This window comes from Pyrus communis, chromosome 2 (assembly GCF_041283825.1).
Source record: "Pyrus communis isolate YQ-2024b chromosome 2, ASM4128382v1, whole genome shotgun sequence".
NCBI lineage: Eukaryota > Viridiplantae > Streptophyta > Magnoliopsida > Rosales > Rosaceae > Pyrus > Pyrus communis.
This window is the reverse complement of record NC_142566.1, coordinates 23,988,203-24,014,237: the sequence shown is the minus strand read 5'-3', so window position 1 is coordinate 24,014,237 and position 26,035 is coordinate 23,988,203. Positions and strand designations below refer to the sequence as shown.

General features: G+C 36.7%; 4 protein-coding genes, 1 long non-coding RNA gene and 1 other non-coding gene across 7 annotated transcripts; 2 read left to right on the top strand and 4 right to left on the bottom strand.

Annotated features, from left to right (window-relative positions):
- Positions 1-135: 135 nt before the first annotated feature.
- LOC148698790 (uncharacterized) lies at positions 136-564 on the bottom strand. The gene has a single exon (XM_088679022.1). The coding sequence runs from the start codon at positions 562-564 to the stop codon at positions 136-138; it is 429 nt and encodes a 142-aa protein (XP_088535148.1).
- A 6,362-nt stretch (positions 565-6,926) lies between these two features.
- Positions 6,927-7,008, bottom strand: TRNAS-AGA (transfer RNA serine (anticodon AGA)). Its single transcript has one exon. It is a non-coding gene; the product is annotated as a tRNA-Ser (tRNA).
- Positions 7,009-7,117: 109 nt separating this feature from the next.
- On the bottom strand, positions 7,118-9,269 carry LOC137747647 (trimethyltridecatetraene synthase-like). 2 transcript variants are annotated; one of them, XM_088688304.1, is made up of 3 exons: positions 8,535-9,262; positions 8,119-8,318; positions 7,118-7,972 (listed from the first exon to the last, which is right to left on the bottom strand). In XM_088688304.1, the coding sequence occupies exons 1-3, from the start codon at positions 9,034-9,036 to the stop codon at positions 7,346-7,348; spliced, it is 1,329 nt and encodes a 442-aa protein (XP_088544430.1). In that variant the 5' UTR covers positions 9,037-9,262; the 3' UTR covers positions 7,118-7,345. The 2 variants fall into 2 exon arrangements, with proteins under 2 accessions (XP_088544430.1, XP_088544428.1); XM_088688302.1 differs by having other exon boundaries at positions 8,119-9,269.
- Positions 9,270-10,347: 1,078 nt separating this feature from the next.
- On the top strand, positions 10,348-14,397 carry LOC148698789 (uncharacterized). Its single transcript, XR_015957997.1, has 2 exons — positions 10,348-10,489; positions 13,970-14,397. It is a non-coding gene; the product is annotated as an uncharacterized LOC148698789 (long non-coding RNA).
- Positions 14,398-15,780: 1,383 nt separating this feature from the next.
- Positions 15,781-16,404, top strand: LOC148698788 (uncharacterized). Its single transcript, XM_088679019.1, has one exon. The coding sequence runs from the start codon at positions 15,781-15,783 to the stop codon at positions 16,402-16,404; it is 624 nt and encodes a 207-aa protein (XP_088535145.1).
- A 6,820-nt stretch (positions 16,405-23,224) lies between these two features.
- Positions 23,225-25,274, bottom strand: LOC148698787 (trimethyltridecatetraene synthase-like). The gene is made up of 2 exons (XM_088688296.1): positions 24,248-25,274; positions 23,225-24,076 (listed from the first exon to the last, which is right to left on the bottom strand). Exons 1-2 carry the CDS (start codon positions 25,163-25,165, stop codon positions 23,450-23,452), a joined length of 1,545 nt encoding a protein of 514 aa, XP_088544422.1. The 5' UTR covers positions 25,166-25,274; the 3' UTR covers positions 23,225-23,449.
- Between the last annotated feature and the right edge of the window lie 761 nt (positions 25,275-26,035).

Below are 26,035 nucleotides of genomic sequence, written 5' to 3'. Positions count from 1 at the left end.
AGCCATAATGGAATCAAGTTGCATGGCAAGGGCTTATCTTTCTGCAAGAGAGGAGGCTGAGAACGGTTGAGAGTCAATAGAGTTGAGTATTGAGCGAACCTGGCTTAATTCAGTTTCGTGTTTCTTGAAGGTTGCTTAATGCCAAGACAACAAGGCCAGTCGAGTGTTCTTGATCTTCTCAACCACTTGGAACATGGGATATCCGCTAACATGTTGGGCCCAGGCTAAGCGGATCACGTCAGCACAATCTGGATGATGAGTCCAATACTCCTCGATGTGGAAGGATGGACGATGAGATTGGCAGGTACTAGCCCGAGGCCTGGTAGTGAGAGCAATTGAGACATGGTAGGAATTAAGAGGGTCAAGGTGACGAACCACTAAACCTGGGAAGAGCTGTTTCCAAGAATCGGTGGCGAAGAAACGATCTAGCCTCTCCTTGATGCCTCCACTCCTAGAAGTCATCCATGTAAATGGGTTCCCCTTAAACCCCAGATCTCGGAGGCAACAGTCGCCCACCGCTTCTCTGAATTCCAGCAGTTGGTTGAGGTTCCCCTTAAACCCCATATCTTGAATCTTGATGCACGCTAAAGTTATAAACAGTAGTAAGCAAGAACAGATGTGCCCTCCACTGTACTTGAGTCATAGGTTAATGTAAAGTATTATTTGTACTAGGTATGCTAGAAAACACCATGTCGTTAATAAGGTTGGGCCTTGTATTGGGCCCATTTTACACAAAATTGTCGCCTCTTGTGCATTCTCGTTGGGCCTAAGGTTACTTAAGAACACATGTAGCAGACTTATTAATTATAGGATGTTTGGAAGTGCTTTTAAAATGGCTAAAAATATTTTTAGTACCTATTCTTGGTAAAAATGCAAATAATCTTGAAAAAACTATTGAAATGATTTTTACAAGAAGCACATAATTAGTACTTCTTAAAAAATACACTTCAAGTGCTTTTGGGAATAACACTTCCGAACATGATTTAATTATCTCCAATATTACCAAAATAAATAAATAAAAGTAGGAAATCACTAACCTTTTGGCGGTGTTGTAACTGTCTTTTCCTTGATATTGATGTTGACCGCCACAAAGTCTTACCCATTTTCTAATTATTTGATGATTATTCTTGTACCAAGTTACCGACATGAATAATTCCTTTTTTAATAAATAAATAAAGAATTTTAACGAAATACTTCAAATACTGTTCATTTTTAACAAAAATTATATTTTTACTTTTTCTTAATACTATTCACTACATCTTTATTCAGGGTTGGAAAAATTACCTAAAATCTCAAACCAAACCAAAAAAATCCTAAACACAAACCGAAACTATTCCGAACTTTGATAATCCTATACCGAAATATTCGGTATACGATTGGTTTCCAGATTTCATTTCTTCGGTATTCCCGAAGTCTCCAAATCTTCTTTTGCTTTTGCTTTTGCTTTTGATTCATGCTTTCCAGCGCTACATATGCAAAGAACAATGAAAAAATAAAATAAAAAGCAGAGCCTTTCGGTTCCACTAGCAAGGGCGCAAAAATAAAATAATATGGAAAAAGGCATGCGATGGTGATGCCTTGTCGGTTTGGGAGAAAAGCACAAAGCTTTTTTGGAAATTAAAAGCGCAGCTCTTTTGTTTTGGTTTTGAATCTTGATATTCTCGAGGCAGAGAAAGGAAGAAGCTCTCTCGTCTCTGGCCTCGACCCATTTCTCTCTCTATCATCTCTGAAGCTCTTTCGTCTATGGGTTATGAATCCTCAGCGCTGCGCAGGCATGATTCATAACCCACAACAAATAATTCCATTTGATGATCACTGAAGCTCAAGAGAAAAAGATTGGATTTTTGCATGTAGGTTCTGAAGGATTTGTGCAGAAATGGCATAAGAAGATATGATTGTGGAGAGGAATGGGTGTGGCCGTGTGGGGTTGGGAGTGAGGTGGACTCGGAGTCGCTGCCGTGCTCGAAGAAAAAGATTGGATTTTTGCATGTGGGTTCTGAAGGATTTGTGCAGAAATGGCATGAGAAGATGTGATTGTGGAGAGGAGTGGGTGTGGGGTTGGGAACTAGGTGGATTCGGAGTCGCCGCCGTGGTCGTTGCTTTCTAAGAATGGTGGAGGCGGCGGAGGAGAATGGTATTAAGATCTCTCAGGAGGAGGCTTGTGAAGAAGCCACTGGAGATTGCTGGTGTTGACCGCATCCCGAACCGTACCGAAAAACTGAAAAACATTCGGAAATACCGAAATTTGGGAAAGGCGAAATTTTGGATCGGTTTCAGTTGCTGAAATCTCATTCCGAACTTTTTCGGTTCGGTATCCCATACCGAACCATCTCTACCTTTATTCGCTATTTTTTATTAAAACTAAATTTTTTTTTTTTTTTAAACTTTTCATTTTTCTTGAAAAGAGCTAATAGGGAGCTTTCTTTATGTGTCTAACTAACAAACACAATGGCAAAGACAACGACGTCGTTATGTGAAAGAAAAATTAGTTACAAATAATTATGAGTCACCGAATAATCCAGCTCTGCAACTTCCTCGCCAACCCAACATATGCAAATCTTCATGATTTGCTTACATGAATGCAACAGAGTTTAGGGTTTTTAAATAGTTGGAATTTTTGAATGTCAACTTTGAGTCCTCTGTTGTTGGAACCTGCAGAGGTGGGAACAAAACCCATCATCTAATCTAAATGCATCATAAACTTGTAGCCATTGAATTGTTATATAAGAGCAATTCCACCCCTAAGACTTTACGCTAGCACCCAGCTCATTTATCCACTCAAGTGAATAGTAATAGACTCCAATAAACAGTAATAGGCCAAAGCATCTCCATCCCTAAAAAAAAATAGCCTAGTCCATTATATTAAAATATTATTATTTTTTATTATAAAATAATAAATAATAATATTTTTATTTTTAATTTCTGAATTTATAAAAACTAAAATAATATTTTTATTTTCTCCTTCCCATCACCGCCATTCCCGTCGAGCAAAAGCAAGCCCATCATCCAGTACTCAATACTATGCTGCCTCTTGAGCCCGAAGTTCTTTGGCCACGAAGGCCAAGTTTGGGTGGTGATGGAAGTCTAGTCGGTGCTCCGACTGTTGACGTTGAAGCGGCGCGGGAGATTGTACATGTAGACTTTAAGAGGCGGGGAGGTGGTGGCGCAAAGGGACCGGACAAAGTGGTGGTGATGAGGGGATGAATGGGAGGAAGTAGGATCGGATGTCGACGGTGCCGATGAAGATTGAGTAGGTGAGGAGGAGGAGGAAGGTGAAGATGAGGGCGAAGGTGGCTTTTCCGTACATTTTGTGAGATCTGGTATTGGGCAACCTGCAGCGGGAAAAAAAAAAAAAAAAAAAAAAAGGTGGCTGATGTCACGCTGGGGTCAGATGGGCCGGTCCCAAGGTCAGTAAAAAATGGGCTGGTCTAGAGACTGGCACAGGCTGGGTGCTAGGCAAATTTGTGGGCTGGAGTGGATTGACACAGTCCCAGCTTGTTTTTTTGACTGGGTGCTGGGCTATTCCACCTCCGGTGGAAATGCTCTAAGGATAAGATAAGGGTTTTTAAATAGTTGGAAATTTTGATGCAGAACTAGGTGATGAATCCTAACCCTAATCATCTATGGATGCCTAGCTAAAACCTGTTTACCAGAAATTTAGTAATTCGTAAAAGCTGCATAAACCCTAGCTAGCTAGTCATTTCTAACCTAGATCGAGGTAAAGTGTAACAAGTTCATACCTACTAAACCTTAGTTTGTTATATATTCATGCTTTTTGTTCAGTAACAATATTGGGACTATTTGGATTACAAAATATCATGATGAGTAGATATTTCCAGTACTTGAATTCTTGTAACGTGCTATCCAAAGCTGTATGCAGCTAGGGTTTTGAAAAGTATAGCCAAATTTTGAGCATATGCACGTTAGATATTTCTAGTCCTTTTCTTTTTCATATTTTTAGGAATTACAACCACTCGATGGGATCTCGAGAGGGCTCAAGCACTACTCGAAGGGGTCTCGAGAGAGCTCAAACACTGCTCAGAGGGGTGTTAACCAAGCTTGATCATATGCAGACTCTCAGAGAGAGAGAGAGAGAGAGAGAGAGAAAAAAAAAATCTTAGACAATAAGTAATCTGTTTCGTATTGATATTTTTCCTTACAATTTACATCACCATTGTGGTATATATATACAACTAAGTTGGCTTACACTCAAAGTTAATTGTTATAACAAACTCCTAACTGCTTGCCTAATCTTATGACACTTGTCAAAGGTATAACCCTTAGATTAATCACTCCTTACATCCCCCCTCAATCTCAGGGGCTGTGAAATTGAGTTGGAGATTGGTAAAATGAGTCCGAAACAATGGTGCAGACAACCCTTTAGTGAGAATATCTACAAATTGTTCAAGTGAAGAGACAAATTGAACCAACAACATTCTTTTGGCCACCTGTTCCCGCACAAAATGAACATCGATTTCAATATGTTTGGTATGTTGATGCTAAACAGGATTACATATAAAAGCAATCGCAGATAGATTATCATAGTACAGAGTAGGTGTACCAGAGATTGGAACTTGCAGAAAATGTAACAATTGCTTTATCCAATCAATCTCAGCAGCAGTGGAAGACTCGATACTCTGCCTTAGTGGAGGAACGAGAGACCGTGTTTTGTTTCTTTGAAGACCAGGAGATGGGATTAGAACCAAGAAAGACAACCAGTCCCGTGGTTGAGCGACGATCATTAAGATCCCTTGTCTAATCAACATCGCTGAACACTTGTAAATCTAATCCACCTTTGGTATAATGTAAACCACATCCTTTAGTAGCTTGCAAATAGCGCAAAATCCTTTTAACTGCCACAAAATGAGCTTCCATAGGGCACTGCATGAACTGTGAAACCTGATGCACTGCAAAGGCAATGTCAAGCCGAGTAAAAGTAAGGTATTGAAATGCTCCCACAAGGTTGCGATACAATGCTGGATTATTATATTGCTTCTCATCATCCTTCAGCAACCGATTATAGGGTAGGCAAGGTGTAGCACAGGCTTAGACATCTCCATTCCAGATTTAAGAAGCAAATCACCAACATATTTATCTTGAGATAGAGATAAGTCATCCTTCTTATGAACAACCTGAATCCCAAGAAAATAATGCAATGGTCCGAGATCTTTGATATCAAACTATTGAGTAAGTGGATGAATAACATCCAATATAGCTTGAGAAGCACTACCCGTGATGATAATATCGTCAACATATAGTAGGAGAATCACAACAGAACCATTCACAGCTTTGACAAATAAAAAGGAGTGACTATAGGTGGATTGAAACCCCAAAGATGGTAAAAAAAAAAAAAAAAAAAAAAAACTAGTAAATCGCTCATTCAAAGCCCTTGGGGCTTGCTTAAGGCCACATAAGGACTTGTGCAACTTACAAACATAGTCACTGTGAGTAGAGTCCAGGAAACCCGGAGTTTGAGCCATATAAACTTCCTCTTGTAAAACACCATGCAAAACAGCATTTTTCACATCAAGTTGACGAAGACTCCAATTAAAATGAGCAGCTAAGGCAAGTACTAACCTCACTGTAGTAGGCTTAACTACATGACTAAATGACTCACCATAGTCAATTCCTTCTTCTTAATTATAGCCCTTTGCAACTAAACAAGCTTTATAGCTCCCTACAGAACCGTTTGCATTCTTTTTAATCTTAAACACCCACTTGCAGCCTACTAAATTTTTGTGAGGTGGAAGAGGAACATGATAACAAACTCCTAACTGCTTGCCTAATCTTATGACACTTGTCAAGGGTATAACCCTTAGATTAATCACTCCTTACAGGGGTCTCGATTGGCTGTATTCCACTTCCACATAGGGGGCCTATATATGTGTTTGTCAGGTGGCAAGTCTTTTTCTCCACCCATCGCTCTCAATCACTGTATGCAGCTCTTACTGTTCGATGAACTGTGGTAGCTTCGCTTGTTCAGTAGTCAAGTCTCCGTGCTCCGAGTATGTGTGGCATTCAATGGACGATCCAATCGACCAAAAAAAAAAAAAAAAAAAAAAACGGACGATCCAAAAACTTCCATATAGTTGACATCTTGGCCTAGTTTGCAACGTGAAACACAATTGTACGGAGAGATAATTGAAGGGACTAGAGCCTATACGACAACAGACTATCTATCACGATAATTTGCTTTTGGATAACATTGGCAATCATTCAGATTATAGAGAAAATAATGTTGTCGGACTTAACATCATTTAATAAATATCTCATACACGTAGGTATTTCTTTTTATTATTTTGTTGAAATTATAACTGATTAGAAAGGTAATTAACCCCACAAAAGACTTAACACCATTTAATAAATATCTCACACACGACGACATTTCTCCTTATTATTTTGCTGAAATTATAACTGATTAGAAAGGTAATTAACCCCACGAAAACTACAACATTGAGCCTAGAACCAACAAAAAAATAAGCAAGCAACACAAAAGTAAATAATGTTGTGTGAACTTAACACCATTCAATAAATATCTTACACACATCGACATTTATCCTTATTTTTTAGCGAAATTACAACTGATTAGAAAGGTCATTTACCCCAAGAAAACTATGACATTGAGCCTAGAACCAACAAAAAATGGGCAAGCAACACAAAAGTAAATAATGTTGTACGGACTTAACACCATTCAATAAATATCTCACACACGTCGACATTTATCCTTATTTTTTAGGAAAATTACAACTGATTAGAAATGTAATTTACCCCACGAAAACTACAACATTGAGCCTAGAACCAACAAAAAATGGGAAAGCAACACAACAGTAAGTTTTTATGATTCATACACGTCGACATTAATTTCTCCCAACGTTGGAATGGTATTGGAGCAGAAATCATATATAAAAAAAAACATTGACAAAATACGTGGTCGGCAGGATTCGAACCTGCGCGGGCAAAGCCCACATGATTTCTAGTCATGCCCGATAACCACTCCGGCACGACCACTTGATGGTATTTCAATCAAACTCAATAAAAATGACTGCAGCAGTGAGGATCAATCTAACTCACTACACTAATATTCATAAGAATAGAAAAGAACACTACACAGACAATATAAGTAAAGGAGGGATACTTTCAGAGTTAAACATAACTATGTTGTTGATACAAACGATTTCGGGATGTGTGAGCGATGAATGAGTGTTATCTCATGCAAGTGCATGGGTTAACACTTTTAACCAACAAAGTTGTGCAAGTCCAAGTCAAGCTCCAGACCACAAGTACTAAAATGGGTTAACACTTTTAACCAACAAAGATACGTGTAACTTGCCAAATACAAATATAACTAATAAAGATGGACTGGCAGCCGAGGTTCCATAACAGCAACAAGTGGGAACTTCCGAGGTGTGACCAATCCATAAGCTTCCTCCATACCCAAATCTTCCACTTTCACATTCCCAGGCAACTTCCAATTAAACCCATGCAACATGTTAGCCAAACAAGTTCTTATCATCTTCAGCCCTAGCTTATAACCGGGGCACATCCTCCTCCCCGACCCAAACGGCAGCAACTCAAAACTCTGTCCCTGCAAATCATTCCCAGTATTCCCTAAGAACCTCTCTGGCCTAAACTCTTCTGGTTCTTCCCACAGTTTAGGGTCTCTCCCCATGCTCCACGTGTTCACAAAAACTAGGGTTCCTTTGCAAACATCGTAACCTGCCACGTTGGAGTTTTCAACGGCGAGATGTGGTGGCAGAATTACAACCGCAGGATGCCTCCTCATTGTCTCTTTCATGATCGCATCTATGTAAGGAAGTTGTGCTAGGTCTTTCTCTTCTACCCATCTCTCTCTCCCGATCACTCTGTCAAGTTCTTCTGTTGCCTTTTTTATGAGGCTTGGTTGTTTTAGGAGCTCAGACATTGCCCACTCTAAACTTATTGCTGAGGTATCAGTGCCTCCAGCTATTAAGTCCTGGTTTAAATTTAAATGGACAATTATGTTTTATAGATGGTTAGTCAAACACGAGAAATATATATTAAACGTGATAAATATGTACATATCTTACAAATATTAATAATTGAATAGAATTGGGATCATATATGATATCTCATATATACCTGAGTGAATGCCTTGATACTGTCATAGTTGAGTTTAACTTCAAGATCATTTGAACCATCAACCAGCTGCAATAGTAAATCCACCATGTCATTTGGCACAAATTCCTCCACTCCTTCCTTCTGCGCCTTGTGTTCGTTGAGCACAAAATCGTAAAACCTATTGATTTTTTTCTGCATGGCCTTCATTCGCTTTATGTATCCTTGCAAATCCAAGAAATTAAGCCATGGTATCCAATCCCCAATGTTAAACACCCCATTAAGCACAAAAAACTCATCTAACATGTCCTGAAATTCTTTAAGTGACATTATAGAACCCTCGTATTCGGCCACGCTAAAATAATCCTTACCCAACACAATTCTGCTCATAATGCTAAAAGTAAGACGTGACAGATGCTCTTTGAGCACAACCGGGTTACCTGACTTGGCGATGGCACATAATCGTGATGTAAAAGCGCAATTTTCTTCAACCCGAATGTACTCAAAGGATTCTAGTCTTTTGGAACTAAACAACTCGTAGAGGAAGATTTTCCGGCCTTGACGCCAATATGGACCGTAGGGTGACCAACTGACACTATGGTAGTCATAGGCGAGGTACTTGCCTGCTGCAGTCTGTGGCCTAGAGGAAAACACATGATCATGTGTCTTCAAAAATTGTTTTGCCATTTCTGGAGACGAGGCAACCACAACTGGGCGGGAGCCAAACCTGAGTTGCATTATGGGTCCATAAGTTTGGGATAATTTGTGAAGGGAATGATGTGGGAGAGGACCAATGAGGTTGAGGTTTCCAATTATAGGCCAGGGCTTGGGACCTGGTGGAAATTTTTGTTTCTTGAGTTGGGGAAAGAAGGTTTTTGAGACAAGGGCAAGAGTGGCGAGGCATGCCAAGGTTAAAATTACAGCACAAGAAAAGTACTCCATTGTGTGGATTGTGGCTGCAATGGTGAACGGTTGAGAGTTGTGATCTTATATAGTTGAAGTAGTAGGTGGTTACTTGATATCAGAATTAAAAACTTTATCTTATTTAATGGATGCAGAAGATTCACAGGAAATAATTTTATTTTTTTTTAAATACACTACTTGTGGTAATGGAGATATTTGCATAGATGGTATTTTCAAAATGACTGCCAAAATATTTGCAGAGATAATGTTTCCCAATTTTGTTTTTACGCACCCATCTCGTTGCAAACAGTGAAAGATACAAGTATAGGATAAGCCACTCGTCAAAGATTCATTCTCCACCTCTCCTCCTCATAAATTTCTAAATATTTTAAGAAATTATTATTGGTACAATAGAAATGTGAGCGGATGTGTGATATCACTTTTTTACACTAGTTTTTGTAGTACGACCGTAATATTGGACAAATAAAATAATCATTAAGATATTCATTTGGAAACAAATACGGTTCCACAAAGAACCTCTAAACCCTTAATCAAATAGTCGTAGGGTTTTGGAATTGGACATTTTTGGTAGATATGATATTTGAGAGAATACCTAAAAGATAGACAATTTGAATTGTTGAAATACCTTACAGAGTGGGCTACACAAAAACTTACATAACAAATTGTGTAAAAAAGTGATGTCACACATCAATTCCTTAAAAATTTAACTATAAACTTAAAATTTTTATGGTAAAAATAAAAAATACTTATATGAGAAGTACGCAATCAAAATTTCAATGTGTCAATAATAGTTTCCGTATTTTATTGTCAAAACACTTTAAAAATATTAACTGAATGCTACATTATAATTCTGAAAATAAAATGAATGAAAAATGCTACACATGCAATAGGCTTAGGTACGTTGTACGTACAAGTCCTTTGCGCTAGGTGATGTGTTTTCTGTTGAGAATGAGGAGATGAACCTTGCATGGGCTTATAAGAGGTTGGACTACTCTCCATATTACCAATTGATTTTATGATGAAACTTTAACTTTCTTTAATTTCTCTAAACCTTAAACCCATGTGAGCAGTGACGGATCTATTAAGGGACCAGGATGGTCCTGGGACCACCCGAAAGCTTGGATAAATGGGCGTGAGGATCCTCAAGGACCACCCAATTTTAGGCAGCGGTGGAGAAGAACAGCAGCGGCTGCACGCTGTGCAAAACAGAAGGAGGAAGAAGAAGGTCAATTTTTTTATTTAAAATGATTTGGCTAAAACGACGTCGTTTTGAGGCAAGTCATTAAAAAAATTTAAAAACTCACGTGATAGAGCACTTACCATCTTACAGAATAGTAATCAAATTCACTTTACCATTAATACCTAAGCCAGCCGATTCGCCGAAGTCACTAATTGTCTGCCGCTCCTGTTCCTCAAGCTACCCAAGCCAGCCGATTCACCGAAGGCCATCAGCATCAACTTTAGAATTTTTGTAAGTTTTCTAATCTAGTGTTAGTTCTTACTTATTTTTAGTGTTAGTTGATACAGATTTATTGTTAAGGCTGTCTTCGTGGTTGATTAGATGGGTTGCTTTAATTTTCTTCTGGGTGTTCTGTTTTGCCTTTGTATTGGTGGTTTCTGATGGTTCTGGTAAATATATAGCATGTATGAAGTATGATGGAGTTGATTGTAGTAACAAAGTGCCCCCCATGTGCTTGAAGGAATGCCAGAGTGGGTATTGGATAAAGGGCGTGTCTTGAATTTTGATTGAAATCCAGAATCAGTGTGAAGAAGTTTATTTCTTCATCTGGGCTTTTTGCTTCGAGTTCCTTCTGTGGATTAGTTCTCGTTTGGAGAATTTTTTAATTCAAATAAATAGTAGGAAAATGGGTTTCCCGTTTGAAGCTGAAAGAAGCTAGTAAATAGGCTCTTATTATTACTTTGGGAGATTGATCGAATTGCTTCAGTATTGAAATTGGTTCACCTTTGCTATGATATGAAAGAGTTGGTCTCAGTTTATTGATTTCATGTATTTAGTGGAATTTAGAGGCGTCGTTTAGTTGATCTGAACTCGTTGCTTGCTTAAATAAACGGGTTTTTCCTTTACGGTGAATTCCTTTATTTACATGAGCTAGTGCCTAGCGATTAGGCTAATGTGTGACCAATGAATTTGTGGATGTGTTTTTCTATAAAGTACGACGCCATATCCCTCTTTTCCATTCTCTCTGTTTAGGTAAGACTAGAATTTGTACCCCCACGTTGCTGCGGGGTTGAAAATTATATGAAAGATTATGGAACTATAATCTTCATAAATAATGTTAGAATCAAAAATTGATTTACGAACGCTAATGCAACCAATGCAATTTATTCACGACTTATAATATATGACCCAAGAATATTCATGCAGATATGAACAGCATCAGCAGCAAGATCCTGAAATTTAACATTTCTTCTCTAACCACAAAACTACACGGTTAAGCAAACATGGACTGGAGCTGATTTTAAAAGTTATTTAAAAGGGAATGGTAAATCTTATGCATGCCAAAGAAGATTCAGAGCAAAATCTTAAGAAACATTTCCAACTCGTTTACTTTTGGAGTGCGCATATATGTGTGTGTGTTTATTGTTCTTAAACTAATATATTGTACAAAATTGGGTCAATTTTCAGATTTTCACCAACCTAGCAACTTTCAATTCTTCGAGAATCAACATTCACATACACTGGTAACAAATATCGTTTTCCTCCGTGCAACTTGCTTTCCTCGGTGCTTTTTCAATAGATACTGGAAAGATGTTCTGCAACAACATAAATAAACATATTTAGACAGCCTAACATGGTTGGAACATTAAGTATATATCAGTCGAGCACATTAGCCATAATAACACATGTACATCAAGCTTCGTAGTTTCTTGTTATGTTGGGAGTATGCGAAACCTATTTCTTTTTGTTTCAAACTTTCTAGTTACATATCAATGTAGGAATCTTACAGAAAATGTCTTTGCAAAGAACAGCAGGATCTCCAAAGAAATGAATCCATCTTTTCTGCCATGTAATTCAAACTAAGCAAATAAGAGAATGGACAACACAAACTAAGCAATAAGATAATGCCATTAAACTGCAATAATTAGATAACTATACTTCAATTTGAATGGATGAACATAACTATTGTAATCATTTAGTTTACCTCCATCATTATGTCTATGTGTAATAGACCAAATTTCAGTAAGGGATATATAATTGAACGGATCAAAAAGTCCAGCACAAAAGAAAAAATAGTTGTTAGTCCTGGTACTTTAAAACAGATAACAAAGCGAAAGCATTTGCCATTCTATGTATAAAAGCCCGACACACCCCTTGCAGAAGAACTGGAACAAAGAGCAAAGAGTTGGACAAAACCTTACACAGTTCATAGACATCATGATTTCTACTTTTATGTAAGCCATGTTACCAGACGACAACCTCCCTTATCACAAAACCTCAAATAAATAAATTTAAAAAAAAAAAAAATTAGTGCAAAAGAGCCCAGCCATTTTTCTCTTCCACCGCTGCTCCCCCGTTTCTCTCTCCCCCTAATATCCATTTCTGCAAACGACAGACCTTCATGTAATTGTTTTACCATGCCATAACATGTTTTACAGAAATCAAAGGTCCAAGATCCAATAGTAAAACATATTAAAGTAAAACAATAGCCCAAATAATTATTAAAAAAGAGGAGAAGAATTGACATAAACCCAACAAAGATTAAACACTTCCACAGCTCCAAAATTACCTTGTCATAAGCATCTCCTCCAAAGTTCTGCTGAAACGACGACAGATCAGACAGCGCCCAGCACGGAAACTTCACCCCGTCGTGCGTCACAACTGAATCAATGGCGTATCTTGTATCCTTACGCATAAATTCCAATTCTGAATCGTTTAGGCTTCCAAAAAATTGCACAAAAGTGCTAAAGAAAATGAACAAACTGAAACAAAGTAACATGTACACGCGAAGACTCACCCCAAATTGCTATGACGGTCTGCTGCACACGTGAGGACACGTTCACAAAGCCTTTCAAAGGCTGAGATTCAACTTTCAAATATGAACACTTTAACCCACAATTGTTCTTTCTTAACTTTAGCCACTTCAGCTACATAACCGGAAAAAAAATAATAATAATAATTATAGTTAATTAATCTGGGTTAAGATTAATAAAAAAAAGCTTGAAATTTTCAAATCTAAAATCACACCTCAGGCTGCAAGTAGAATCAAAACCATGGAATTTCAAAACCACTCACCTTAAACACAGAGGTCTTCGCAGGCTTCAAATGTAATTTCAGCTGAACAAAAATACCCAAAAAAAGAAAAAACATGAAAATCTAATAAAAATGAAGAACAAATATTACAAATCAGATAATTAAAATTACTAAAAAGAAAAAAATCAACATGCATCAAATGCAAAACTAATCTGTAAAAGCGAGGAAATCCATTTGCAAATATGTTTTTTGGTTTCGAACCTGGAAAGTTCGGTATTTTGACCAGCACACCGAGGAATCGAAATAGAGACCCGATGAATGATGATTTCTATGGTTTAACTGCTGCTGAGCTAGCCGAATCCACCAAGCACCAAAAACGGAGAGCGAGAAAGGGCGAGTTCGAGAGGAAGATAAGAGAAATCTGTGAGAAAGCAGCAAATATGAAGAGAAAAATCGAGAAGACGGACGAAAGAGAGCGGGTAGATGACTGACACGCGAACGAAAGGGAGAAAACAGTCAATGGACTGCACAAAAGGGCAAACAGCAAGGGAAACCAAGAAAAAACCCAGGGGCAAAACCGTCCCTCCACTGGTCATCCACAGTACCCAACCCCTACAAGTTTTAGTATATATGATGATATGGTGTATCCGTCCTTAATGGATATATGTTTAACATCGAGGCTGCTCTAAGACCGAGCCGAAGCTGATGTTCTTTGTTTTTTTTCTTGGTTTTTAATAGCATACTTCTATTAGGTCTTCAAGAACTTTGAGAAATGGGTGGACTGCCTGCAAAAAATACTTCCTCTGAGACCGAGCCCGAGCCAGCCGATTCACCAAACGCCATCAGCATCAACTTTAGAATTTCTGTAAGTTTTCTAATTTAGCGTTGGTTCTTACTTATTTTTAGTGTTTGTTGATACAAATTTTTTGTTGAAGATTGTGTTACAGAATGGAGGATCAATTGTTAAATAATAACTTAGTTGTTTACATTGAGAAAGATGTTTTGTCTTGTATTGACAATGAAACTATCATGACATGTTTTCAAAGTATGAAATCCCGTCGTGGACAAATTTTGTATTTCTAGCTTGTTTAGCACAAAGATTATAAATGGAAAGTTGTAGTTTGCCATTTATTTGTTCAATGATAATTTCGACCTTTTTTTTTTTTTTTTTGGAGCTTTTATATTGGAACCATCCTATGTTAAAATCCTGAATCCGTCACTGCACATAAGGGAGCATGTTGAGAATGATTTCCACATTGATGAATGGAGGGACATTGCATGGACTTATAAAAGGTTGGGCTACTCTCTATATTACCAATTGATTTTATGATAGAACCTCAACTTTCTTCAATTTCTCCAAGCCTTAAACCCTTCCGAAATACTATTAAGCACCAAATCCACAATTATTAATGTGTCAACTCACGCACCGATATATAACTAGCTCTCTTCATTGGCAAATATTAAAGGTAATGATGCAACGATATCAACATTTCGTTGCTCTACCTTTTATCTATATATCCTTAAAAAATGTTTTTTTATTACATTTTTTATATGATTATTTCACAATTTTATTATCTCTCGAATAGAAATGGGACTCACATTATTGGTGAGTCCTAGTTTTATTAGAAATATGATATAAAAAATGTAATAAGAGTAACTCTAGATATCCATATGACTGCTCAAATAACAATTCCTCGTCAAAAAACATTGGAAAAAAAAAATTGGCGATGCGCGCGTTATTGTTGGAAGGCAATGGGAATAGGCGTCTAAGCGGGGACCTAGGCTTTTTTTATTTTTTATTTTTAATGAAATTTAATATACAACATATAAATAAATGTCTATTTATACTTTAAAATTTATATAATTGTACTTGGATATATAAATTGCAAAGTATAATTACATATAGATTACTGAAAATATGACTTTAGTCCCTAGAATTTAATTTTACACATAAAAAACCCAACGTGACTTTTTTACTCTAGAAAAACCCAGTGACTAGGATCCACATAAGCGATTTCATTAATTACATTCAACTTGACACATTTTACAAATTTTGGATGCCGAAAATACCCCTATTGTATGTTTGATTTATAAAAATTAATTACATGCTAATTATATGGGAGAGTTAATGACTTTGAGAAATAAAAATAATAATAAATCAAAAGACATTAATGTACGAAATTATGGAGATGAAAGCACAAGAGGCGAAATTAATGTGTATATAGATATATCCTTTAGCCTTTGCGGTTGTTAACTCTGAAAATGAAGAGAACTGGTCTTGGTTCCTCCAAAACTTGTCAAAAATCGTCATTCCTCAAGGAAGAACCATTACATTCATATCTGATCGACAAAAGGGGTTGATCGAAGCAGTGGCATCAGTATTTCCACAATCACCGCATGCATTTTGTTACCACCACTTGAAGCAAAACATACTTCTTAAGTACCCATCCTCCCTGGGTAAGTCGTATCGCGACTGGATCATTCAGCTTTTTGGGAAATGTGCATATGCTCCTACCGAGGATGCATTTGAAATGCATCTGAGGACGTTAATGGAGGAAGGTGGTGCTGTAATGAGGGATTTCTTGAAAACGCTTCCAAAAGAAAATTGGGCAGCCGCTCATTTTCCAGGCCCAAAGTACGGCGAAATGTGTTCAAACGTAGCTGAATCCTTCAATGCATGGATTGTCGATCAACGTTTTTTGCCCATATACCAGATGCTTGATGGAATTAGGGCCAAGATCATGGAGATGAATGCACAAAGGAGGCGTGTAGCTGAGGGTTGGAAAACTTCCCTTTGCCCAGAAATGGAGACCATTATGCAAGATTTGCTGGAATGCGGGCGCCATTGGGATGTTGGTCGTTCAAGTGAGTTTTTGTTTGAGGTGCATGGTGAGGACTCTGTAATGGTTGATCTCCAATCTCGCACATGTAGCTGTAGAATGTGGCAAATCAAGGGGTTTCCCTGTGCCCATGCAATTGCTGCTATACTTAAGTCGGAGGGGAATCCATATGAGTACGTGGAAGACTATTTCATGGTCCATTTTTTTAAGAGTTGCTATGATATACCAATTGTGCCGATTCCAGATATCGATAGGTATGCACAGGAGGAAAATGAAGAAATGCTGATTAATCCACCATTGACAAAGAAACCTCCCGGAAGACCAAGGGTGTAGCGAATCAAATCATCGGGGGAGCGGACAAGGCCAATTACATGTTCTAGGTGTGGAACCCTGGGTCACCACAACAGAAAGACTTGCACTGCCGAAATATGATATAAACTTGCTCGGGGCTTTTAACTGTTTGTGTTTTTTTCGTTTTTGTATTCGATTTTCCTGTTTGTTTTATGTTCAATAAAGAATGCCTCTGGCATCTCGAATTGATTGCCACCAGAATTAGGTCTTCGTTGTTTTTCCATGTCATCAATGTTATCAAGAAGTTTGTTTACACATATAGGTTCATATCTACCAAAACGGGTTAGGATTAGATGCAATTTTTTCTTCCTTGACTAATTCGGACTTTTCCTTTTTCTACGTGCACAACAATTTACCTACCCAATACGAAGTGCTGGTGATATCCGTCTTAACAAGGATGCAAATTATTTGTATATATACCAAACACATATAATAAAACATTTTTCGACCAAAAGAAAATCCCAATATAATAATACATGAATGTGAATGATGGACTTAAAGGTAAATTACAGATTTGATACATCTCTTACATATATTTCAAAACACTCCTTATATGGAGGTTGGCAACGGTAAATAAATTGTATTCCAATATCATATAGTTTGAAGGCAAAATAAATAATTCAGCGTCAATTTGAAGGCAATATTACTGGAAATATGCTGCACCCATATCATATAGTTTGCATCAAGAAACATTTGTTCAACTTGTAGGCAAATTATTTTTCCATTTTTTTTTGTTACATATGTTAAAATCAAGTTTTAGTATGAGTGCGCATAAAATTTTTTTAGTGTTATGCATCAAAGTTCATGTTACTTTTATTATTGAATGATTAATATCCATACATTAGTACATATGTTTGGTATATACAAATAATTTGCATCTACACCAAGAGTGTAATTCGGTAGGTAAATTGTGCAATACGTAACATAGAAAATAAAAATAAAAAAACAAAAAAAAAAAGGGCCCGCAGTACTCAATACATAAGGATGAAAATACTGAATCTAATATGGGTGCAGCACAAATTTTTTTTTTTTTTTTTCCGGTGTATATTGAAATTATTTATTTTGCCTACACATTTATTTCTGCCAATCCTTTTCCAATTATATTGCCTTCAAATTGACGCCAAAAAAGGGATATATAGATCAGCAGTTATTTGGATACATTAACCTTTTGACATAAATGTAGGATTGGATCAAGCTTGTAATTTACCTACACGACCATTTTGGAATGTAATAGAATTGTTTTTTTTTTTTTTTTTTTTTTTTGGAATGTAATATTTTCATAAATGTAGGATTGGGTCAAGCTTATAATTTACCTACATTGTTATTTATTTACCTACATCTTCATTTTCCTACATCGTTGTATATTTTGTATACATCGTCATACTTTACCTACATCGTTATTTATTTTGTTTGATCGTTATAATTGTGGCTACATTGTTATAATTTACCTACAATGTTGTTTACCTACATCGTTATTTACCTACCGATTTCATTATATATTTATTATATATCGTTATAATTTACCGATTTCATTATATATTTATTATACATCGTTATAATTTACCTACCGATTTCATTATATAATGTACCTACGAAACAAGCGAAATTAAATGCTATGAAATCCAAACAGATTTTCATAAAATAAATAGGTAAAAACGTATCATAATCACATGTTTAAATGCACAGATTATGATCGGATTCATTGAAGACCCACTACACACCATGTTGTTTGAAAGTATCTCCATTTAAGTTGAATGGTGCGATTCAAATCTCAAAAACGGTTCGAATTTCTGATTGTCAATCTCTCCCCATAAACATGGTAATTATTGAAATCAATGATGTTGTTATGGATGGTTTTCTGCAAAACGACTGGATTTGAAACGGTCATGGGATGATATTCTGAAACGCCTGGGGTTGTATTCTGAAACGCATGCTGAGGATGAGTGGCATAGGTGTAATACTATTGTATTACTAGGTCAATTGTTTTTCAATTGAGCTACACATTTTAAATTTGGGTTTATATTAGATGTTTATAGATACAAGGGTTTTAGTCTTAGGATTGTGAATTGCAAGGGGTAAAATCTAATGGACCCTATAGATTATAAAGTATTAGATCATACTGAACATAGAGAACAAGCATATAACGAGTGTTCACCAAGTATTCAACAAGTCTCTTTCAATTTATTGAAGAAAAAATAATGCAAAATAAAAAGTTATCTATCTTCTATTTAAATGAGAGTCGTGACATAAGCAGGAACTTAGCCGGGTCTAGATGAGCTAGAATGACGCCTTGCCAGCCTAGGCACCCTTTCTTAATTTTCAAAAGCTTAGAGATTTAGATGTCATTTCTTAATTTTCAAACACCTAGATATAAATCAGGACAGTAATCAACTGCTTAACGCCTAAACAACGTTAGTGGTGATTTTAGAACACTACTTATAAAACATAATATGAGTAAATAGTTCTTTTCTACACACCATCAAAACAAAGACAAACTTGAAGCTTGGGCTTCAACCCCGATAAAAACAACCATACAATGAGGCTAAAAAGTGGCCACGGTACGAAAATCCTAGAAGCTCGAAAACCAGTGTTGACAAAGAAATATTGCATTACAAAGGGTTATGATTTTCACACTCGTGATTTATCCTTCTGCGCTTCTTCTATTTCTCGTGTCTCTTATTTTTTGTAGACTGTTATTATATCCCAAAAAATAAAGTACAAAATACTACCCTACTACATTGTATAAAAGTTATCAGAAAATATGCTGCAACAGAATCATAGAAATAATGGCTTGAAATCTCCTTTGCACCAACGAGTCAAGGGAACGTAGAGTAATACTAAAATACATATGTAAATCATTTCTTGCATTCACACTTTAAAAATGTAAATAGAGATTTGTCAAAGTTGCCTTTGGCTGCATATGCTGCACAGCACCTGCAGACTCAAGTGCAACAACTACTGTGAGGGGAAATGTTAATTTTCTTGACTTTTTGGGCCAATCATTTTAGTTTTTCTTGAATTAATTTTTCCAAATTCATAAACTTTTTTCTTCCTTTTGTTTTTCTTCTCTTTGATTGTATATTTAATAGAGTTTCTTTTTTTTAATGAACCAAAACACCTAATTCAAAAAGAGGGATGTATAGTTAGATTTTGATCATGGCCGTTCTATTTTTCAATTAATTAGCAAAACTCATAATGAAGTGGAAAATCACCATCATATAAATGTAGAGGGAAGGGAAATGATACAATTAAGGACCGATTCATGTCATTTATGTTTGTGAAGCCCACAAAACATGAACGGTCAGGATCAGCTTACTCGCATATTCGCAATTGATTTAACACACTTAGAATATATTAATTTCAAAACAATTAAATACAAATGAACAGTTTGAATCAGAATTGTTGGTGACATTGATTAGCATTTGTCACATTCCTTTTGTAAAAATATGGGATCCCATCAATGCAAATGTTGTTTAGCTAAAAAAAATTAACAAACAGAAGGTGGCTATGTGAGTCGAGATTGGAAGCCAATTATTTGATGTTAGAACTCAGAAACACTGCAACTGATTTTCCTTATTCTCTGGCATGTGAATTCATATGGCATGATGCAACACCAAACCCCAGCGCATAATATATAAAATAACAAAATCATGGTGGTCATCTTAATAACAAGTCTTAATTGGGTTAATAGTCCATGTGATGATAAGGTAGTTGGAATGTGGTGAAATCTGTTAGGACTTAGGCTCAAAATTGAAAATTTCGTCAATTCTCCGTTAATTGTTAGCATGTGAGATAATTGTTATCATATGAGCCTCACATGCTAACAATTAACGGAAATCCTGACACACCTTGACCCAAAATATCCACCTGAACACTGAATCAAGTTGTGCTGAACGACACCAAGGAGGTGATAAAGCCATAGAGTGATGGTGATGTGGAAAGTGCTACTAATTTAAACATAAAGTAACTAATTCTAGAGTGCGCATGTGAGTGGTTTTGAACCCATATCACACAAAATGATGTCAAAACCTAGTTATCAGCTTTTGTCCGAGGTCGTCGGCAACAACATGAGCTCTGCCGCTAAATCTTGAAGGGGCAAAAAACAAGAATGAATTGGCCTGAAAAATAAAATTTTATTTCCGACCACACCTATCACTATAGGGACTAATAATCCAATTAGGCCTACTAACAAATACTAATGACAATGAACCATGCAATGTGCATAAGTTATTATTGGATTTTAGTTAACATTATTTTGTGCAAGGTCACAAATTATTAGAAAGAAAGAAAAAAAGAATCTAAATGGGCAGGCTACAAGAAAATGAAAATGGAAGCCTCTCAATAATTGATGATCATTATTTTGGACTGGAATTTATTTGGTCAAGGTAAAACCTCAAATCAGACTTGCCCTCGTTCACATCCACCGGCCTGCCCTCATGTGTATGCCAAGCTAAACTCAATCTCAGTTATGAGTGATTAGGTTGCATACATGTCTGTGGAATGACGTTGGGAAGTTCCGATTCTTCCACCATTTTTCGCCAATCTCCGGCGATGTCAATGATGGTTTCGGCTCAAATTCTCTATTGATAGAATACTGGCTAAATGCTAATTGATCGAATGGTCATCTACGACGATTATTCTACTAAGTGAATAGTTACGAAAAATGTACCGATATATAAATTCTAGAATGATCACGTCTTTTAATGTCAGTTAATCAATTAAGAAACAAAGAATGCCTTGAATCTTGATACACGCTAGAGTTATAAACAGTAGTAGGCAAGAACAGATGTGCCCTCCATTGCACTTGAGTTATATGGGTTAATGTAAAGTATTATTGGCATAAGAAAAAATAATAGTACTAGCTAGGCTAGAAAACGCCATGTGGTTAATAAGGTTGGGCCTTGTATTGGGCCCATTTTACACAAAATTGTGGCCTCTTGTGCATTCTCGTTGGGCCTAAGGTTACTTTATAACACATGTAGCAGACTTATTAATTAGAGCATGTTTGGAATTACTTTTAAAATGGTTAAAAGCACTTTTGACGAAAGTATTTTTGGTACCTATTCTTGGTAAAAATGCAAATAATCTTGGAAAAACACTTGAAATGATTTTTACATGAATTACATAATTGGTACTTCTTAAAAAATACACTTTAAGTGCTTTTGAAGTCCCAAAAGCACTTGAATAACACTTCCAAACATGCTTTAATTCTCTCCAATATTACCAAAATAAACAAATAAAAGTAGGAAATCACTAACCTGTCGGTGGTGTTGTAACTGTCATTTTATTGATATTGCAGTTGACTACTACCAAGTCCATTACCCATTTCTTAATTATTTGATGATTATTCTTCTACCAAATTACCGACATGAATAATTCCTTTTTCAATAAAAAAAAAAAAATCCACTAATAGGTGGGAACAAAACCCATCATCTAATCGAAATGCATCATAAACTTGTAGCCATTGAATTGTTATATAAGGATAAGATAAGGGTTTTTAAATAGTTGGAAATTTTGATGCAGAACTAGGTGATGAATCCTAACCCTAATCATCCATGGATGCCTAGCTAAAACCTGTTTACCAGAAACTTAGTAATTCGTAAAAGCTGCATAAACCCTAGCTTGCTAGTCATTTCTAACCTAGATCGAGGTAAAGTGTAACAAGTTCATACCTACTAAACCTTAGTTTGTTATATATTCATGCTTTTTGTTCAGTAACAATATTGGGACTCTTTGGATTACAAAATATATATATCATGATGGGTAGATATTTTCAGTACTTGAATTCATGTGACATGCTATCCAAAGCTGTATGCAGCTAGGGTTTTGAAAAGTACATATAGCCAAATTTTGAGCATATGCACGTTAGATATTTCTAGTCCTTTTCTTTTTCATATTTTTAGGAATTACAACCACTCGATGGGATCTCGAGAGGGCTCAAGCACTACTCAAATGGGTCTTGAGAGAGCTCAAACACTGCTCGGAGGGGTCTCGAGTGACTGTATTCCACTTCCACATAGGGGGCCTATATATGTGTTTGTCAGGTGGCAAGTCTTTTTCTGCCACCCATCGCTCCCAATCATTTTATGCAGCTCTTACCCTTCGATGAGCTGTGGTTGTTTCGCATGTTCAGTAGTCAAGTCGCCGTGCTCCGGCTATATGTGTGGCATTAAATGGACGTTCCAATCGAAAACAAAAAAACAAGAAAAAAAAGGACGATCCAAAAACTTGCATATATAGTTGACATCGTGGCCTAGTTTGCAACGTGAAACACAATTGTACCAGAGAGATAATTGAAGGGGACTAGAGTCTATACGACAACGGACTATCCATCACAATAATTTGCTTTTGGCTAGCATTGGCAATCATTCAGATTATAAAGAAAATAATGTTGTCGGGCTTAACACCATTCAATAAATATTTCACACACGCCGACATTTCTCCTTACTTTTTAGTTGAAATTATAACTGATTAAAAAGGCAATTAGTCTCACGAAAACTACAACATTGAGCCTAGATCCAACCAAAAATGGGCAAGCAACACAAAAGTAAATAATGTTGTGCGGACTTAACACCATTTAATAAATATTTTACAAGCGACGACATTTATCCTTATTTTTTAGTGAAATTACAAAAACTACAACATTAAGCCTAGAACCAACAAAAAATGGACAAGCAACACAAAAGTAAGTTTTTATGATTCATACCCGTCGACATTATTTTCTCCCAACGTTGGAATGGTATCAATCAAACTCACTACACTAATATTCATAAGAATAAAAAAGAACACTACACAGATAATATAAATAAAGGAGGGATACTTTCAGAATTAAACATAACTATGTTGTTGATACAAACGATTTCGTGGATGTGTGAGCAATGAAGCAGTGTTATCTCACGCAAATGCATGGGTTAATACTTTTGACCAACAGAGTTGTGCAAGTTCAAATCAAGCTCCAAACCTCAAGTACTAAAATGAACGCTCTTAACCAACAAAGATATGACTACCTTGCCAAATACAAATATAACTAATAAAGATGGACTGGCAGCCTAGGTTCCATAACAGCAACAAGTGGGAACTTCCGAGGTGTGACCAATCCAAAAGTTTCCTCCATACCCAAATCTTCCACTTTCACATTCCCAGGCAACTTCCAATTAAAACCATGCAACATGTTAGCCAAACAAGTTCTTATCATCTTCAGCCCTAGCTTATAACCGGGGCACATCCTCCTCCCCGACCCAAACGCCAGCAACTCAAAACTCTGTCCCTGCAAATCAATCCCAGTATTCCCTAAGAACCTCCCTGGCCTAAATTCTTCTGGCTCTTCCCACAGTTTAGGGTCTCTCCCCATGCTCCACGTGTTCACAAACACTACGGTTCCTTTGCAAACATCGTAATCTGCCACGTTGGAGTTTTCAACGGCTAGATGTGGTGGCAGAATTACAACCGCAGGATGCCTCCTCATTGTCTCTTTCATGATCGCATCTATGTAAGGAAGTTGTGCTAGATCTTTCTCTTCTACCCATCTCTCTCTTCCGATCACTCTGTCAAGTTCTTCTGTTGCCTTTTTTATGAGGTTTGGTTGTTTTATGAGCTCAGACATTGCCCACTCTAAAATTGTTGCTGAGGTATCAGTGCCTCCAGCTATTAAGTCCTGGTTTAAATTTAAATGGACAATTATGTTTTATAGATGAGTACTCAAAAACGAGAAATATATATTAAACATGATAAGTATGTAATTAAGTGTATAGAATGCGTGTATGATGTGCACATATCTCACAAATATTAACAATTGAATGGATTTGGGATCATATATGATATATACCTGAGTGAATGCCTTGATACTGTCATAGTTGAGTTTAACTTCAAGATCACTTGAACCATCAACCAGCTGCAGTAGTAAATCCACCATGTCCTTTGGCACAAATTCCTCCACTCCTTCCTTCTGCGCCTTGTGTTCGTTGAGCACAAAATCATAAAACCGATTGATTTTTTTCTGCATGGCCTTCATTCGCTTTATGTATCCTTGCAAGTCCAAGAAATTAAGCCATGGTATCCAATCCCCAATGTTAAACACCCCATTAAGCACAAACAACTCATCTATCATGTCCTGAAATTCTTCAAGTGACATTATAGAGCCCTCGTATTCGGCCATGCTAAAATAATCCTTACCTAATACAGTTCTGCTCATAATGCTAAGATTAAGGCGTGACAGATGCTCTTTGAGCACAACCGGGTTACCTGACTTGGCGATGGCATAGAGTCGCGATGTAAAAGCGCAATTTTCGTCGACACGAATGTACTCAAAGGACTCTAGTCTTTTGGAGCTAAACAACTCGTAGAGGAAGATTTTCCGGCCTTGACGCCAATATGGACCGTAAGGTGACCAAGTGACATTTTGGTAGTCATAGGTGAGGTACTTGCCTGCTGCAGTTTGAGGCCTAGAGGAAAACACATGATCATGTGTCTTCAAAAATTGTTTTGCCATTTCTGGAGACGAGGCAACGACAACTGGGCGGGAGCCAAACCTGAGTTGCATTATAGGTCCATAAGTTTGGGATAATTTGTGAAGGGATTGATGTGGGAGAGAACCAATGAGGTTGAGGTTTCCAATTATAGGCCAGGGTTTGGGACCTGGTGGAAATTTTTGTTTCTTGAGTTGCGGAAACAAGGTTTTTGAGACAAGGGCAAGAGTGGCGAGGCATGCCAAGGTTAAAATTGCAGCACAAGAAAAGTACTCCATTGTGTGGATTGTGGCTGCAATGGTTAACGGTTGAGAGTTGTGATCTTATATAGTTGAAGTAGTAGGTGGTTACTTGATATCAGAATTAAAAACTTTATCTTATTTAATGGATGCAGAAGATTCACAGGAAATAATTTTTTTTTAAATACACTACTTGTGGTAATGGAGAAATTTGCATAGATGGTATTTTCAAAATGACTGCCAAAATATTTGCAGAGATAATGTTTCCCATCTCGTTGCAAAACATCTTATTAATTAGAGCATGTTTGGAAATACTTTTAAAATGGTTAAAAGCATTTTTGACGAAAGTGTTTTTGGTACCTATTCTTGGTAAAAATGCAAATAATCTTAGAAAAACACTTGAAATGATTTTTACATGAATTACATAACTGGTACTTCTTAAAAAAATACACTTCAAGTGTTTTTGAAGTCCCAAAAGCATTTGAATAACACTTCCAAACATGCTTTAATTCTCTCCAATATTACCAAAATAAACAAATAAAAGTAGGAAATCACTAACCTTTCGGTGGTGTTGTAACTGTCATTTCATTGATATTGCAGTTGACTACCACCAAGTCCATTACCCATTTCTTAATTATTTGATGATTATTCTTCTACCACATTACCGACATTAATAATTCCTTTTCCAATAAATAAAAAATCCACTAATAGGTGGGAACAAAACCCATCATCTAATCGAAATGCATCATAAACTTGTAGCCATTGAATTGTTATATAAGGATAAGATAAGGGTTTTTAAATAGTTGGAAATTTTGATGCAGAACTAGGTGATGAATCCTAACCCCAATCATCCATGGATGCCTAGCTAAAACCTGTTTACCAGAAACTTAGTTATTCGTAAAAGCTGCA

Bases quoted from the DNA above. Each gene is read 5' to 3' on its own strand.
- LOC148698788 (XM_088679019.1), top strand. From the start codon at position 15,781: ATGGAGGAAGGTGGTGCTGTAATGAGGGATTTCTTGAAAACGCTTCCA.
- LOC148698787 (XM_088688296.1), bottom strand. From the start codon at position 25,165: ATGGAGTACTTTTCTTGTGCTGCAATTTTAACCTTGGCATGCCTCGCC. The intron at 24,077-24,247 runs GTATATATCATA...AATTTAAACCAG, and splicing joins GTATCAAGGCATTCACTCAG to GACTTAATAGCTGGAGGCAC.
- LOC137747647 (XM_088688302.1), bottom strand. From the start codon at position 9,036: ATGGAGTACTTTTCTTGTGCTGTAATTTTAACCTTGGCATGCCTCGCC. The intron at 7,973-8,118 runs GTATATATGAGA...AATTTAAACCAG, and splicing joins GTATCAAGGCATTCACTCAG to GACTTAATAGCTGGAGGCAC.
- LOC148698790 (XM_088679022.1), bottom strand. From the start codon at position 564: ATGGGGTTTAAGGGGAACCTCAACCAACTGCTGGAATTCAGAGAAGCG.